The sequence below is a fragment of the Stenella coeruleoalba genome (assembly GCF_951394435.1).
Source record: "Stenella coeruleoalba genome assembly, chromosome: 3".
NCBI lineage: Eukaryota > Metazoa > Chordata > Mammalia > Artiodactyla > Delphinidae > Stenella > Stenella coeruleoalba.
The window spans coordinates 75672535-75689664 of NC_137148.1; the positions used below are offsets into that span (position 1 = coordinate 75672535).

Genomic DNA, 17130 nt, shown 5'->3' on the forward strand with positions numbered 1-17130 from the left:
AAAGTTAATGATTTTACACAAAACAATATTGTGCTAGAATGGACAATGCACCCACTTCATCCACTTGGTATTTACAACTTAATAAGTGATTCAGAGGCCTCTCTGCAACAACCCTTACACTTGGGAAGGTATGACAATACCATTATCATTTAATTTAAAAATTCCCATTATAAAATTTGTCAAAAATAAATGTATGAAGAATAGTAAAATGAATACCACGTATGTCTCCCTCCCTCAACCTGAATCCAATAAATGTCAATATTTTGTCATTTTTGCTTCGTTAATGCAAAAATGTTTAGCATAAAGGTACCTCTTTTTATTCTTTAAAGTGATTTATAAATACTAAACAATTAATGAGAATTTACAATTAATTTTGTATGCTCCTAAGGGCCTACAGAAGGCGGGTAAAGAAGAATTTAACTGTAAAATATACGACTGTGATTTCAAAATTAGAACAATTTGGCCAGAATATCTGGTCTACAACTATCTTTGGAGAAGTAACTATAACATTTTTCTACGTTGGCCCAAATTCAACAATAAATCTTGAGGTAATAAGAAAGGATTTGTTACATAAAATCTTTAGTAGATAGCTTGGCTAATAAAATTTTTATAATAACAGAAGACTATATTTGCCTACATGGAGTTAAGAGTCACAACTGGGAACATTTTAGAAATAGAATTGTTTGAAGTGGTGCTATCTCTCTTCATCTAAAGTACAGTAGCAATAGCATCTTTTAAATAATAGGTAGAACGGAATTTGACTCTGAAAACCCACCCCTCTCTTTTCATCCTACAGCCTGCTTCTTGTATCCTCACGTTTCCAAATTTGACCTGCCTCTCCACTGTTTGTCTCGCCAAGTAGAACACCTTCTAATTAAATACATGTTGACATTTTTTAGATTTTTAATAGATCATCTCCTCTTTGAAAGCCATTTCCTCACTAAATTTCAGATAGAACAAAATTCCATAAATAGGCTTCAAAATGAGGCTGTCCTATTTCCATCCCATACCTTCCACTGTGTGAACTAGAGAAGCAAGCATGAGCTAGGTCAGGACACCAGGGCATGCTTTTCTAAGGAGTCTGGACTTTGTATTAGCAATGAGGAATCACTGAAGAGTTTATAGCATAAGAGTTTTATCAGCTATTTTACATTTTAGGAAACTCACTTGTGCACTAGTGAGGAGAGCTGATTGGAGATTAGGGCTGGAGGAAGGGAGATAATGAAGATGATATTTCGGTAGACCACGCAGAAGAAGACAAAGTCCTAAACCAAAGTAAGAAGCATAAGAGAGTGTGTGTATGGGACAAATATAAAAAGAAATAAAATTAATAGAATTAACAATATTCATTCTCTAATGATATGGGGATGGAGGCAGCAAAAGGGAGGAGGTAGAAGGCAGAAGGGTTAAGATAAAAGAAGTCTGGATGACTTGCAGGTGCTTTCCTTAGTTTTAGATATGCTGAGGGGGGTGCAGACTCCAATAGGAATTTGGATTTACTGATCCAGCATATACAAGAGACATTTGGATTGATGATACTGATATGTAAGTCACTAGCATAATGGTGAAGCCATGGGAATGGGTGAATTCACCCAAAGAAACAGTGTAAGATGAAAAGATGGACAAGGATGGAACTCTGGAACACACCAACATTTAAAGGGTGAGGTGAGAAAAAAGAAGCACTCAAATGAAGCAGAAGGAATCATCAGAGAAGTAGGCAAAGAGCCAGGAGAAGGTGATGTTAGGGTTAGAGAAATGGCCAATAGTGTCATAAGCTGCAGAGAGGGTAAGTGAATGGAGGGACAAAACTTGTAAAGTTAGCAATTGGGTGTGCATGGATGACCTAGCCCATGTGGTTTGTTTAGCATGATGAGGGCAGCTGCAGTATATTGAGTAAATGGTAGGTGCAAAAGTGGAGACAATGAGCACAAACTCTACTTTAGAAGGGAGGCACAGTAATAAAGATGGAATATTTTTTAATACAAGAGAGTCTTGGGGAGAAGAACCAGAGACTAAGGCCATGGCGTAGGAGGTAAATGTCATCAAGAGCTCAGGTTAAAAGATTTGCTATGGTTGGGAAAAAAGACTCACTGATCACCAGTCAAAGGATATAAAGGTAAGTAAGAATCAAGATAATTATTAAGAATGGAGATGAGAAGTTAAAGTACATACATGATGGTCTGGGTTTCTCAGAGAAGTAAAGGAGAAGGCCACCTTCTAGCAACTAGTGGGATGGGACAAGGTGGAGGGTTTGGCCAAAGTGAAGAAGGATGAAAGAGGGGGCTACCCAGAGACAGGACAAGGGGTAGGATTGTCAAAGGGTACAAAAGCACAGCTGAGTGATTTTTGCCAACAGTGTTCCAAAGGCTGAACAGAGAGTCCAAGAGAGTGAGGGTGCAGGAGAGGGACACGCACTAGCAAGGGAGCTAGGAAGAGGAAGGTGCTGGTATAATGTGAGAGGAGGTACAGTTAAGGAGTCTGGAAAAAAAGGCTGTCTCAAAGAAAGTGACGTACTTGGGGAAAAGGATGGGACAAGAGCTGGGTTTGATGAGAGAGAAGGAGGAACTAGAGGCTGTGGTATCATAGCCTCTGCCTACTTTTCCACCTACCTCTTTGAGCCCTTTGCATAAATCCCCATTTGTCCAGTTACCTGCAGGGGGTAGGGGGCACCTTATTTCTCCAAGAATGAATACCTTACCTAGAATGCCCTCTCTGCCATGTTCAACTGGCTCCATAGATGGCTCTACCTCAAAACCTTATCTGATAAGTCTTCCCTGACCACCCTGTCTAAAATATTCCCCTTCTCACCACTCTATCCCTCGCTAGGCCCTTATTTGGCTTTGCTTCTTCTTAGGACTTAACTCTACCTCTGATCCTTTTACATTCACTTTTTGCTGCCCGCTCCATACCCAAGGGGAGGGTCATGGAAGATCATAAATGCACCTGCCTGAGTGTGTGCAGGACCTCTGGAGCCAGATAGCCTGGGTGTGTATCTTGGGTGGGCTCTTTATTAGATGTGTAATGTTGTTTGGCAATTAATTTTGCTTCAGTTTTCTCATTTGTAAGATGGGGATAATAATAATCACCTCACAGGGTCAGTGTGATGATTGAGATAATGCATAAAAGCCTTTAGCAAAGTGCCTTGTACATAATAAGGGCTCAACAAATGTAAGGTAGTATCAGTATGATAACGGCAGTTGCAAATACTTCTTAAGAAGGTCTACAACTACCTCAGAACTGACATGGAATTCCTAATAGTCTACACAGTTGTCTAGGTACAGTTTTATTCTCAAGATTAGAAAAAATAAGGGAGGATCTAATAATAATGGAATGGTTATTTGGTGCCAAAATTTCTTAGGCTACAAACCATTGGCAATGCAATACTTCCCAGAGCATTTCTGCCAGTCCCTAAACTCTTTTCCTCCACTGAGAGTTGTACTGGTAATAGTAAGGTTATTTGGCGATAATGAAATATTACGGCAGATGTTTATGGTCTCAGAGGGGGTGGGATCTGTATGAGCATTTAATTCCACAGCAAGATCCCAAATTAGTTTCATTATTCTGGAGAGTATAACAGGGTGAAAATTGGCCTACAAGCCTCCATGGGAGAATGAAATGATGATCTAGCTATTAGATAACCTCTAATGATGTTTTGGTATACAGTTAAAAGAGAAGATGCTCTAAATAAATCATAGTGGAGAGTAAAATACAATCATATGAGCCACAGAATTACATTTTCCACAAGACATAAAAGAATTTTGATATATCAAATGTGAATACTCCTTTAAAATAATTAATTGTCCATAGGTTGAAGCAGAATACATTTCTTCACATTTCCAAATTAGCGGCCTGTAAAGACAGCTTTGCTTAAAGGGAAAAATATAAATTTGGGGAAACACCTTGCCTTTGCCTTTCCTCCAACATCATGCCCCTTCTCTATTACTAACATCATACTGGCTCTGGACTGATCACACCACCCGACGTGAGCACACTATCCCAGATTCTGTCTCTTCTGGGTCCCTGATCTACAATTATGTTGCCTTCCTTCCTTTTTTCATTATCAAAACTGATTGACTCCTTGAGCTTATGTAGCCAGCTGCTGCTAGCATGAAATAAATTCAGTGCACATCAAAAGTGAGATAAACTGATATGCTAGAATGAGTTAGCTGGGTTTTATGCTTCTGTTGTGCCACCCTGCTTTTGGCTGCCCTCCCAGAAGAAATGTGTCTCATAATATGATGCTAACGGAATAAATCTCCAGGATGGAATAGAGGTAGCCCAAGGATGTAAGTTCCACAGGGGCAGAGGGGTCAGGTCAGATGTCTTATATCATCTGTGGCTACCATGGTGCCGAACCCATTGGAGGTACGCAATAAATAAAAATAACAAGAGAAGACCATAACTTCAGAAGAAGTAGAATTAGGTTTGAAGCTGAACTATTGAGACAACACTGGAATACTTGAGATAACTGAGGACGTATGAGACTTTCTGATGCCCCTAAAATCATAGCCAACTAACCATGAATATGCAGAGATAACCAAATTCAATCTACTTCACCATTTTAAACATAATTCTAAGTCACTGCTTTTCTTTCATAAAGCAGTGTTACCCCTGGGACTATAAGTTGCTGCCTCAATGTCATTAACTTTAAGACACAAGGTAAGATACTTGGAGTATAGTATGGTTCCCTGCATTTCTCCTGCCCCTGGCTTGTGTTTCTTATGATGAAAATAACTCTTTGAGGTTAGAAACTGATGATTTGAAGTTAGAAAATGACTGGCACAATGCTTGGCCTATAGAAAGTACACTGTAAATACTGGTTAGAAAAAAAAAAAAGGAGTGAATAAATAGAAGGTATTGTCAGACCCTGCTTAGTAGAAAGGAGGATGAATTTGGGGGCATCTGTGAAGTCAGTCCTGGGTGGTACACAGACAAGGCGCAGACTGAGAACAGGACATATGGTGAAGAGACTGAACCAGACTTGACCCCAGAGTACAGGGCAGGAACCAGCTAGTCAGAGATTCAGGGCACTGGTCTTCTCCAAAATTAACAACTAGCCGTTTACCAATGATTTACCTTATTAAGACCACACATAAAGCTGTTTGATTTGAGTTCTTTCTTTTGATAGAGATTTCCCTCAAAAATAATGTTTAGAGGGAAGAGTACAAAGGGAGTCATTTAATCTAAACAAAATGGCTAAGAGAACTACCTCTGTTTTCTGGATCATTTTGCATTCTGCCAGACACCTTTTTTTTTTACATTTTACATACATTTATTTCTATTATATTCATTTTTAACAGATTTATTGAGATATATAATTCACATACCACAAAATTTACTCATTTTAAGTACACAACTAAATGATTTCTACTATATTCAGAGCTGTGCAACTTTCACCACTATCTAATTTTATAACATTTTAATTAGGCTCAGAAGAAACCCTGTACCCATTAGCAGGTACTATCCATTCTCCCCTCCTCTCAGCCTCTGACAACCATTAATCTACTCTCTGTCTCTGTGGATTTGCTTATTCTGGAAGTTTCTAGTAAACTGTCACACAATATGTGCTCTCACATGTCTGGCTTTCTTCACTTAGCATGCAGGTTTTGAAGTTCATCCCTGTTGCAGCATCTGTCAGTACTCCATTTCTTTTTTTTTTTTTTTTTTTTTTTTGCGGTACGCGGGCCTCTCACTGTTGTGGCCTGTCCCGTTGCGGAGCACAGGCTCCGGAAGCGCAGGCTCAGCGGCCATGGCTCACGGGCCCAGCCGCTCCGCGACATGTGGGATCCTCCTGGACCGGGGCACGAACCCGTGTCCCCTGCATCGGCAGGCGGACTCTCAACCACTGCGCCACCAGGGAAGCCCAGTACTCCATTTCTTTTTATGGCTGAATAATATTCTACTGTATGTATATGCCACATATTGTTCTCTATTCACCAGCTGATGGACATTTGGGTTCTTCCCACTTTGTGCTGCTATGAACACTTGTGTACAAATCTTTACATGGACATATGTTTGCATTTCTTTTGTGTACATACCTAGGAGTAAAATTACTGCGTCATAGGACCATATGCTCAACATTTTATATGAGCATCCCTATGCTTGACATTTTGAGGAACTACCTGTTTCGAGCGTGCCAGACATGCTTGAAGTATGAAAAACAAAGTTTTAGTCCAACACTTTCTGTTTTGTAAGGGACAGTGAAATAATTTCATATAATTAAAGAAATAAACAAGTTAAGACAATAACTTTAAAACACCTAGTACTAGTTTGAAACTGAACTACAGACAAAGCACTGAAATACCTTAGAGTTTAGTGATTCAAAAGCCATGAGAATGATAACAAGTGAACCCCAAAAGATAAGTCTGCTGTTCCTTGGCTTAGTGATCAACATTCTGGCCTATTGCTGATGACTCCAACTTTTGCCTGGTATGTTGGTACTTGTACTGAAATTCATTCTTCCATGTTATTAAATGATGTAACATTGGGGACAATCAACTTTCAAAAATTCTCCATTTTTAGTTTTTATATAACACATCAAAATATTCTGGAGATATAACATTCAATTTTAACATTAAAACTTTTTTCAGACTTTCCTAAATTACTCGGGGGTGAATATTTCATCTTGTTCACTGCTGTATCCTTTGTGTTTAATCCTGGTGCTTAATTATAGGGCCTAGGGAGGCAACAACATTTGTCGAATTGAAACTAAATTGCATTTACCTAAAATTCTAAAAATTAATTTTAATTTGCTATATTAAAACTAACATTCTACACAAGCAAAATGCAATACGTGAAATCACTGTCTGGGTATGTGTGTGAACGTGCATATTGAGTACACTTCTGAAAGTGCAGCTTAACTGCCTTTACAGAAGAAGATAAGTATAACTACACGTGATAAGCATTTTGGAAAATACATGGTGAATGTTTTCTGTTTCAGCAGGTTTCTTTCCCTGGAGGACAAAGGGAGTACTCCTTTTACAACATTCTAACAGAAATCTTCAAAGGAGAGTTAAAAAAGAACACACATTTTTGCAAACAGGCTTCATTCTTTCTGAAAAGATTTAAAAATCGTATTTCTGCCCTGGGATTTAGTAGTCCTATGCTAAGCTCAGGAAGGAAAATACAGTCAGTTTATCTGTCAGAACTACTTGGAATAAAGGCAGTCACCTTCAAAAAAGGTATATCACATAGAGTAACAAATGTCAGGCATAGTTAATAAAAATTCAATGCTATCAACATCTGATTGCTACTCTTCACCAATTCCTCAAAGCATACAGTTTAATTTTTAAATGTGAGACAGAGATACAATTTTTTTCTAAAATACTAATAATATGACAACTTCATATCCTGGCTGTGAAAAGAAGCTAATAAATAAGTCAATAGGGTTCTTGCAACATACACACACTTTTTTTTCCTATTTGGTGAGGAACATGCTGCCTTGTAGATTTTCTTTGTCAATACAAAGAGAAATATATTTTAAAGATTAGATTTATACTTTAGGAAAGCAATAATAAATTTTATATCAACATGAATGGATACAATCTGTGAAAATTCTTATGATCTGAGAAATAATAAAAAAAATAAAGTATGTATAGAATTTTGTTCATGCTTCAAAGCAATACCACTATCTATGTTTTATATTAAGAAAACCAGAGGCAGTGCTTGGTATAAAATGTTCTGCAATCCTGGTTGAAATTAGCAATTTAAATTTGTTGAATGAGGTTACAGTGCAATATCTAATGCACAAATCACAGAGATTTGAATACTTGCATAGTTGTTTTAAAATGTATCAAAAGGCCACAGGTTAACAGTAATGAATGTGTGTTATATTATCATTATTAAAATATGCAATCTTTTATAATAATTTATTTGTTTTACAAATGCATTGGGGGGTTAAAATTTTTCTATTCGTCTGTGACAGACCATGAAATTCAATATTGCTCACCATGACCAATCCATGAAATTTGTCAACTTTGTTCCTGATTTTCACAGGGCCTTCCCCTTAGATGAAATGACCCATTGAACTAAGAGCATAGTAATTTTTTCATCTATGGTAAATCAGTTTAGTTTACTAGGATTTATTATAGGCTTCAGACCTTGAGCTTTTTATGATTATGCACCATTATGTACATAATCCCAAATTTATGGCAATTTATCTCACTATTTCTTTCCCTTTTTGAAAGAATTCTCCATTTCTAAAATGAGTTCTCAATGGTAAGGTTGCCAGAAGAAGCAATCTGTAAACAGTGGGTCTGTTGAAAGTCAAGGAGTGGGTGAAAATTATAGGGAAATTGAAATCAAACTTGTTAATTACTCTTAGAATTTCTAACACAAAAGTCTTAAAATTTACTGAAAATCAAGATTTATATATTGCCTTTACCAGCATAGTGCAGAAACATACTTTACCTAATTTATTCTAAGAAACAGAAATGTGTATAATTTTTACTATCCAAGAAACTAAGAATATGCAATATCTAGTCTTTCAAGATAAAGTGACTATTTTGGAGGAGGGTTTAAACAAAATTATATTAACGTTTTATTACAAGATTTACTCTAATCTCTTTTATAATATTATAAATTTGAATGAAATAAACCAGAAAAGTAGTTCAAAATTTTTAATTTCCCTAAATCTTATTTGTTTAGCTAAGTAAAATATTTCAACATTTAAAACATGTAATTACTTGTTCCTATTTCCACTGACTGCCATTACTAGCTCAGTCACTAAAGTCTAATACTAAAAATGCAAATCTATGGCAGAGTAACTGAAAGTATGGGACCATGAGATCTCTTCCAGATTTGAGAATATTTTATTTTATTTATTTTTTTTGGCCGTACTACACAGCATGTGGGATCTTAGTTCCCTGACCAGGGATCGAACCCACGCCCCCCTGCAGTGGAAGTACAGAGTCTTAACCACTGGACCACCAAGGAAGTCCCTTGAGAATATTTTACAATCATTTAAAAATATTTTTTTATTAGAGAAAATCACTTTATATCGAATTAAAAATTAAAAAATATTTTTAAAAGACACACAGAGCCATTGGATATGATTTATTATTTCACAGAGTAATCAAGCTATGACTGAAATAACCAATCCATTAATATAATTTGATCATTTAAACAACTCAAATAGTGATGCTCGAAATGATCCTGCTTGTATTGGAGCCTTATCAACTGAATAGGATCGACCAATAGGGATATACCACATTACTAGGACCAAATTACTCTGAGAATGAAGAAACCCTTGTTGGTTAGTGTTTGTTTTGTAAAATGGCTCACCTCATGTCAAAAACGCACTTCAATAAATTTCTACTTGCTACTTCACACAATTCAGTAAGTATCATGAAAATAACTCTGTTAAATCACATTAATTTATATATCATAATAGCTAAAAAGAAAATATATTTGATACTTACTGGTATAATTCAGTTAGTGGTGAAGTCAAAATGACTAATGTTGTGAAGAGATTATTACAATGGGTATGAATTTTTAAAATTTTATCATCTACATACTCATGAGGATTCAAAAGCTTCTGTACAGATGTGCAAACTGACCATAACATGTTCTCAGTGCATATTAAAATTGTTGTGACATCAAGTCTGTTGGAAAGAAAAAGAAGAAAATCATGTTAAAATTGTTTTTCTGCTTGGTATATACACTATCATCCATAGCTATTATATTAAGAATATGTAAGAATAGATATATTTAGTTAGCTATCAGAGCTTCAGAGATCAAAAACAGATAGACAGCATCAAAGATAGCTTTTGAGTTTCCAAGTGTTAGCTGACCCATAATACCATTCATTGTCTTTAGGAATAGTGAAGTCTATAGTAGTGAAGTGTTTCAGGAGTACTTCTTTTTGTTTTTTTTTTAAATGTTTATTTTGCATTATCAAGATACTCTCCAAGAATCTCAAGAGACTTTCCTTCAGCAAAAGTCAACAATTAAATTCAGCAAAAGTCAGATTAAAAGAAAATTTGCTATTATCCATATATGCATGATAGGTAAAAATCTGATAGCAGGACAATTGTCCTCATCCGAGTACAAGGTGTCAAAAGAAAGTTACAAGATTGGGCAACATGTTCTCCCAGAAAGTGGAAGATGAGAAAAAATGACACCAGAAGTGCAAATGGAAAAGCTTATTGTTTCAGAAATTTCCAATATTAAATAAATTTGTGGCAAATATGCTATATTTTTTCTTATTCATAAACTCAGTTTTTGGTTTCTATCTTTCTTGAGTTTTAACAGCACTCCAAAGATCTGTTTAAAGACTATTTTGGTATATGACTAAATTGTACAGAGCTCAGTTAATTTCCTCTTTTTTTTCTTTTAAATTCAATGCTGAAGAAATAAAAGATGAAAGTTTTGAAGTGATAAGAAACAAATAAGTTTGAGGATCTTTTAAAATGACATTTTGGCTTCACATGTATTATATATAATACATGTATACATACATTAATAATATATAACATATTATATATAAATCATATATATGGTTTTGGTTATACAACAGTTGGAAGCTACTGGAATTCTAAAAGCATCAAGAATCACCCTTAGGAAGGTTTAATTATAGTTTGCATCCACTCATTCTAATTGCTAATTAAACAATTGCAAATCCAAGATATATATATACACACAGACACAAATGCACACATGCCTGCGAAATCTGATTTCCTCACTATCGATGCTTTAGAATTAACCATTCAAATAAAAGTATTTATTTATTTTACATATTAAAAACTAGGAGAGATAACTCTAGCTTTGCGTGGCATTTTTATGTAACTACCCAGAAAATAGAAACCAAAAGTCTCTATAGTACAGTTAATCAATTAAATATACTACCTATTTCATGAGCTAATAGTAAATCTGATTTCATAAGCATCTCATAATGGCTTGCCACCTCACAGTCAAAAGTGATTTAAGCTACATCAGGAAAAGAATGAAGGTATTCTTTGCTCTCAAAAGGAATTTTCCGTCTATTCTTCAGAGTTCAATGTTTTTTTAAAAAAAATGCTTGGTCAGTAATTCAAAACAGCCTGTTCAAAATACCATACTTATGGAACACTGTAGCAGGACCTAAATGCCCTTCAAATGCAGCATGCTTGATCAGAAAAATAATTCCTACTGGAAAAAAATTTAAAAAACCTCTGATGTCTTTCGGTTCCTCCTAACATATATCTGAAAAAAAAAATTTTATACCTAAAAGGCAGGTCTTAATCATATTAGCCAGAATGTTTGTAAAAACAAAAGCCTTCGCTTTGTACAGACCATTGCTGTCACGTAAGCACATTTTTGTAAAATTAATTGCCTAGATAACCCATAGAATTGGACTATAATTCAGTCTTTAATTTAAGACCCTGTGACTGCTACTCCTCATTTTCTGTGATTTCACATTTTGTTGAACTGGCTTTTAGTAATACATAATGAAAAGAAAAGGAAAAAAAATAAAGGAAAAGAGGAAAGAAGTAATTAGACTATATTAAGAGACAAATGATTAGACAAAAGAGTTTCCTTAATAAAGATTAACTACACTATTTAAAGACATTAAAAAAAAACCAAAAAAACAAAAATCCCCTGGTTGCCTAGAATTTCAAAGTCAAATTACTTCATCACAGCACTGATGCTTTCTTCTCCGTTTCAGGACCTTAATTTTCCCTCTTTATCTTATTTATTAACCTTTGGACATCTATGTCCTAGATTGTAATACATCTTGACTCACTCTTTAGAAACAAGTGGGTTTTATATACAATTTTAAGAAGAAAAAAGAACAAAGTTATTTTGATTCAAGTTCCACATTTCTACTTAAGTATCTCGGGAAAATTGAATATGATTTCCTTTCAGATGTTAGAAATGAGTTAAATATACAAGGAGCTATGTCATGAGACACAGAATTATATCCTGCTTTATACAAATGACAAAAAAGTTTTCTTAAAAAACAATGGTTTTCACAACTTCAATTACCTTATCTGTGGAGTTCTCTTATAACTGGGATGGGCCCGAGCATATCTGGAGGCCAGGAGACCCAAAGATTTCTCCAGCACTTCTGCTAGAATCTCCTGGGCTAACTTAGGGGGCAGAATGGTCCAGAGATCGTGATGAAGCGCCCAGAAGAAATAATGCCACATCTGGAGCGAGAAGGAGCATCTTTCCCCCTAGCAAAACCACCACACATTAAAAAAGACAATCACATCTTCCAAAATATCAGTTTGCTTCCTATGAACCTAATTAGTTCAGGCTGAAAGGAAATAGCTGGAGAGTTTGACACACTAGATGACCAAGAAAGATTTTTGACAACATGTAAAACATCCTTATTGACAAAGGAACATATGTTTTATTTCAATTATGAGACCAGACATTCTCGTGCAAATCCAGACCACAAGCATTAAACCTAGCATAGCCTTGATTTACCTACTCCTGGTCTAGAGTTTAAAATTTACTTTAAAATAACTGTCTTGGGCTTCCCTGGTGGCGCAGTGGTTGAGAGTCCGCCTGCCGATGCGGGGGACACGGGTTCGTGCCCCGGTCCAGGAGGATCCCACATGCCGCGGAGCGGCTGGGCCCGTGAGCCATGGCCGCTGAGCCTGCGCATCCGGAGCCTGTGCTCCGCAACGGGAGAGGCCACAGCGGTGAGAGGCCCGCGTACCGCAAAAATAATAATAATAATTGTCTTTATAGCTGCTAACCAAAGTCATGCTAGTTTAAGATACTGGGCCAATTCCTCGAAAATTAAAATTTATTAATTTAAATTGTTTATGGATGTATATGGATTATTAGCATCATTGAGATCATTTTACAAACGTTTTAGATTTCACACTGCAATGAAATGACAGGAGCAAAAATAAACTTACATACTATCATAAACTTACATATTATCAACATGCATGAAAACAAAGGGGGTGGGTAACTATCAAAGACTATATTAGGCTATTTCATCCATGGAGTTTTAACAATACTAGAAACAGTAACATAGTCTGATTTTTGCAAGATTTTGTAAAGTCTAGGCATATGTTATCATCATTTCTTAGTATTTGTACAGTACTTTATACTTCCAAAGGGCCAGATTTTCATTCCCTTCCACCCCGGTACAGACCTCTTCTCTGTGCCAAATTTTCCCTGACCACAGAGTGAGACCCAACAGCAGCCAAAGACAAGGAAAACAGGCAGAAATGAGAAGGTAGCCTCAAGTGAATTACAACCCTTAATTAGTTCACATGCTCTCAGGGAGGTATGCTAGTGTTTCCTCATTTTCTTCAGACCAGAGTAAAAGATTATTTGAAATAGATTATTTGAAGTTTGAAGAATGTGTTCTTCAAACACTATCCTGATTATATGTTACTGTATCAAAAGTTAAACGAGAAAAACTTCCAATTTATCTCTAAGTAATCCTCTTGGACTTAAAATTTCTGCTTCGCCCACTACTTATATTTCTCAAACAAATGTCATCTTTTTATTTTTTTCAGGATAGTTGTAGTTTTCATTCTTTTTTTAATATAAATTTATTTTATTTTATTTATTTTTGGCTGCATTGTGTCTTTGTTGCTGCGTGCGGGCTTTCTCTAGTTGCAGGGAGCAGGGGCTACTCTTCATTGCGGTGCTCAGGCTTCTCAATGCGGTGTCTTCAGCTGTTGCAGAGCACAGGCTCTAGGCGCGTGGGCTTCCGTAGTTGTGGCTTGTGGGCTCTAGAGCACAGGCTCAGTAGTTGTGGCGTGCGGGCTTAGTTGCTCCGCAGCACGTGGGATCTTCCCGGACCAGGGCTCGAACCCATGTCCCTTGCACTGGCAGGCGGACTCTTAACCACTGTGCCACCAGGGAAGCCCAAACAAATGTCATCTTAAAAAAAGTCTGCTCTTCTCCTATACCTAAAGTTGATCATTTCTTAGGTGGATACTCCTTACGTATCATTCTCCTGGTAATTTCTTTGATTAGTAAAATCTTTTGTAGTTACTGTAATAATAACAATCTATAGTTATTATCTATTGACTTACAAATGGAGTTTATAAATGAGTAGAATTATTCTCCTTGGGTGGCAAACTTGGATATCAAACTGTCAAAGACTCAAGTTCAAACTGGTGGGGACTTTGACCACTTCTGATTTCCTGACTAGATGTACATGAAAACTGTTTAAGAAAAAAACAGAATTACAAAATTAATGCAGAAGTAGCAAAATTATAGTTGCTTATATTTTCTTTGTTGTGTGTTCTGTGATAAAGAATGCTTTAAAAAATTTCCTCAAGTAAGAAAGTAATTTTAATGCTTGATTTTCTTTATTACTTTCTGTGTTGTGTGTTAATTAAAGCAAAACCAACCCAACCCATGTCATAACTGGCCTGAATGATTTACACTTTCTCCGTGGCAATGGGTGGATGCCTATAATAACATGGCCAACATGATTTCTCATATTTTTCAAAATATAAAAAAACAATTTCCTTAATAGCTACCTTTTAGCAATAAATGAGAAAATAAAAATAACTTTAGGCACACAGATTTCTTCTCCTAAAGTAAAATATACTTATTTTTAAGACTTTTAAAAATATAAACTTCATGTTTACTTAAAGACATTCCAAGCTGGTCACCTTTCTCACAATTTTCTTCAAAATGTGTATAAGTTCAATGTATGCAAGGGCTTTCATTAAAGTAAATGTGATTCATTTATTTTTCTGACCTGTTTCCCTCTTTGTTGTCATTTCAAAAGTATTCTGCTAGTAAACATCTGTTATTTTTGTAGACCCACTATAAGGTAAACATATGTGAGCTTTTATTTAGATTATATATCAGGAAACAAGCAGCTGGGCTTTATTATATAAGCCACTCAATATTATCTTTGAACAGGCAATTCTTTATTCTCTGACTATTAGAAAACACAAGTTGCTAAAATTGAGCAGATGTCAACTATACTAAAAGCTTAATTTTAAACATGTAATTTGAACACCCACTGTGCCATCTGACCAGCACCTCATCAGAAAGATACTGAACTCTTTGGCTCTCTCAACCTGACAGTTTAGAAAATGGAAATGATGTATCTAGGGCTCACTTGATATCACAAAATGTGAGCAAATATTGCTCCATATCTTTATAAATTTTTTCACTATTTCTTTACTACTCTCTGCACGTGGCGATAGGTTCCCCTGAGATCTCTATCCTACCCTTCCCCTCCAGTCAGGCAGATTTCATCTCCTCTCCTCTCAAAACAGCCCTGCCAAAAACATACTAGTCCTGTTTCACAAATCAGTTGGAATAATGGGGGAGCGGAGGAGAGAGGGGTATAGTAAACGGGATAAAACCATGTCAGGGACTCCAGTTGTCAAAACAACTTAGCATCTGTGCTATTTTTAGAAGGTTCTTAGTTTTGGTAAATAGAAAAGCAGTATCACTTAATTTTTCTGAGCATAAATAACAACCACTAACTGCAATTAAATTGTAACTATTGACCATGTAAGTGAGTGTATGGAAGCTACAGTACCATGTAATCACAGGGTAGCTACCTCGTTATTTCTGTCTTAGAAGCTAAACTCTTGTCATAAGATCTAAAAGCTGCATGTTATGTGGTAATTTGTTTTTGTCTTTTTTTTTAAATACTTGGTAACTTCAATAACAGGTTCTCGATGCATCTACTTATTATTTATACTGTACAACTCTTCTACTTCCCAGTTTGCATAAGAGGAAACATAATACCCCTATGTTGGACATATAGTGAGAGACCTGTTCTTCAATGGAAACATTATATAAAATTGCTCATTAGTACACTGACACATTGAAATAGTTTGAAACATGAGATGGATTCGTTTTCAACCTCTCTGTTTACCTCAAGGCACATAAGGGAGCTGGGATGCTGCCAGGAGACGGGAAGACAGATACTTTTATTCTTATCTCAGGATACCAGCTGCACCATAGCACTTTCCCTTTTTCTTTCTGCTCACTGCTGTTTGAAGTATGTCAGGTTTGGAAAACCCTATATGGATGCTCTTGCAAAAAGAAAATGTATCTGGGAAGGGCCTCTAAAGGAGACCCTTTCTAAGACCCATGAAATCGTCTTAGAAAACGTGGAAAGCCCTTTTAAAAAGCTTCTAAGCTGCTCCTCTCTGTTGTGACAACATTTATTATGATAATAACAGGCATAAATGGAGCCACTGGAACCTTCAGTGTCAGGAAGGTGACAGGAGTGACTTCACTGAATAAAACTCCACTCTGTTTTTCTCAATACTCCATAGATATAATGTTTCACCCCACCCTGAAGTCAACTTCAAGGGATTTCAAGAGTTGTGGTTTATGTATAATCAATGGGATTCAGGGGAAGGGAAACTAATGAAGCCTGATGATGAATAATTTTAATTGATCCTGGCTTTGGTTGCACTGGGAATCATTAGGCTTTAATTCAGTAGAAATTTGGGATTTCAAAACATGGGTTAAATGAAAATAGGTAAGCTATAAATGATCAGATGGGTCTTAAAGCACACTCATAAGAACATAAAATAAGAAGGAAAAAATAAGTATAAAGAATAAAGCTGCTTAATAAAAAATATTTATCAAACACAGATGGAAATATATAACAAGAAAATAATGCAAGGATACCTATAACTGGTTCCTTTGAAAACAATATAAGGTTGTAGTATTTTGGCATTGTTTCTCTTTGAGTTTTCATTGTACCCCATTATATTCCAACTTATTATATAGCACTGAAACACTGCAGCTCAAATTAAGTTATTTTTACTTTTAAGCAGAAGGAGAGTTCTAATTATTTCAGGTTTTTAAAAACAGTGTTTTTCTAAGAACAGATTCAATATTTAAAAAACATTATCCTCACAGCCTTCGTGTGTCAGTACTGCCAAGCTCATGTTTCTAATTAGCCAGAAAGCAGGTAGGCAGTAAAACATATTTGTGTAAAAAAGGAGGGACAGTAAACTTAACTTCACACCTCATAAAAAGCTTTGTAGTCATCCCAGTGGTGGCTCTCAGCATCCTGTAAAATGCTTGTAGCACAAACTCTGACGCAGTAGTCCGTAACCTGAAACTGTAGAGTGTTGATGAATTCCTGATATCGTTGGACAGGTACCAGGAATATGGGTCTGTTCAGAGGGAATGATCAAAGAGACAGAGATTTAAGGCCTGTGCAGTAGGAGGTAACAATCT

The 17130-nt window shown here is 36.0% G+C and overlaps 1 protein-coding gene across 1 annotated transcript in view; it reads right to left on the reverse strand.

Annotated features, from left to right (window-relative positions):
- KIAA0825 overlaps nt 1-17130 on the reverse strand; it is a 398890-nt gene that overhangs the window by 255650 nt on the left and 126110 nt on the right. The window contains 4 exon segments of the mRNA XM_079918575.1: nt 8165-8240; nt 9420-9602; nt 11965-12155; nt 16916-17066. Coding sequence (XP_079774701.1) covers nt 8165-8240; nt 9420-9602; nt 11965-12155; nt 16916-17066 — 601 coding nt within the window.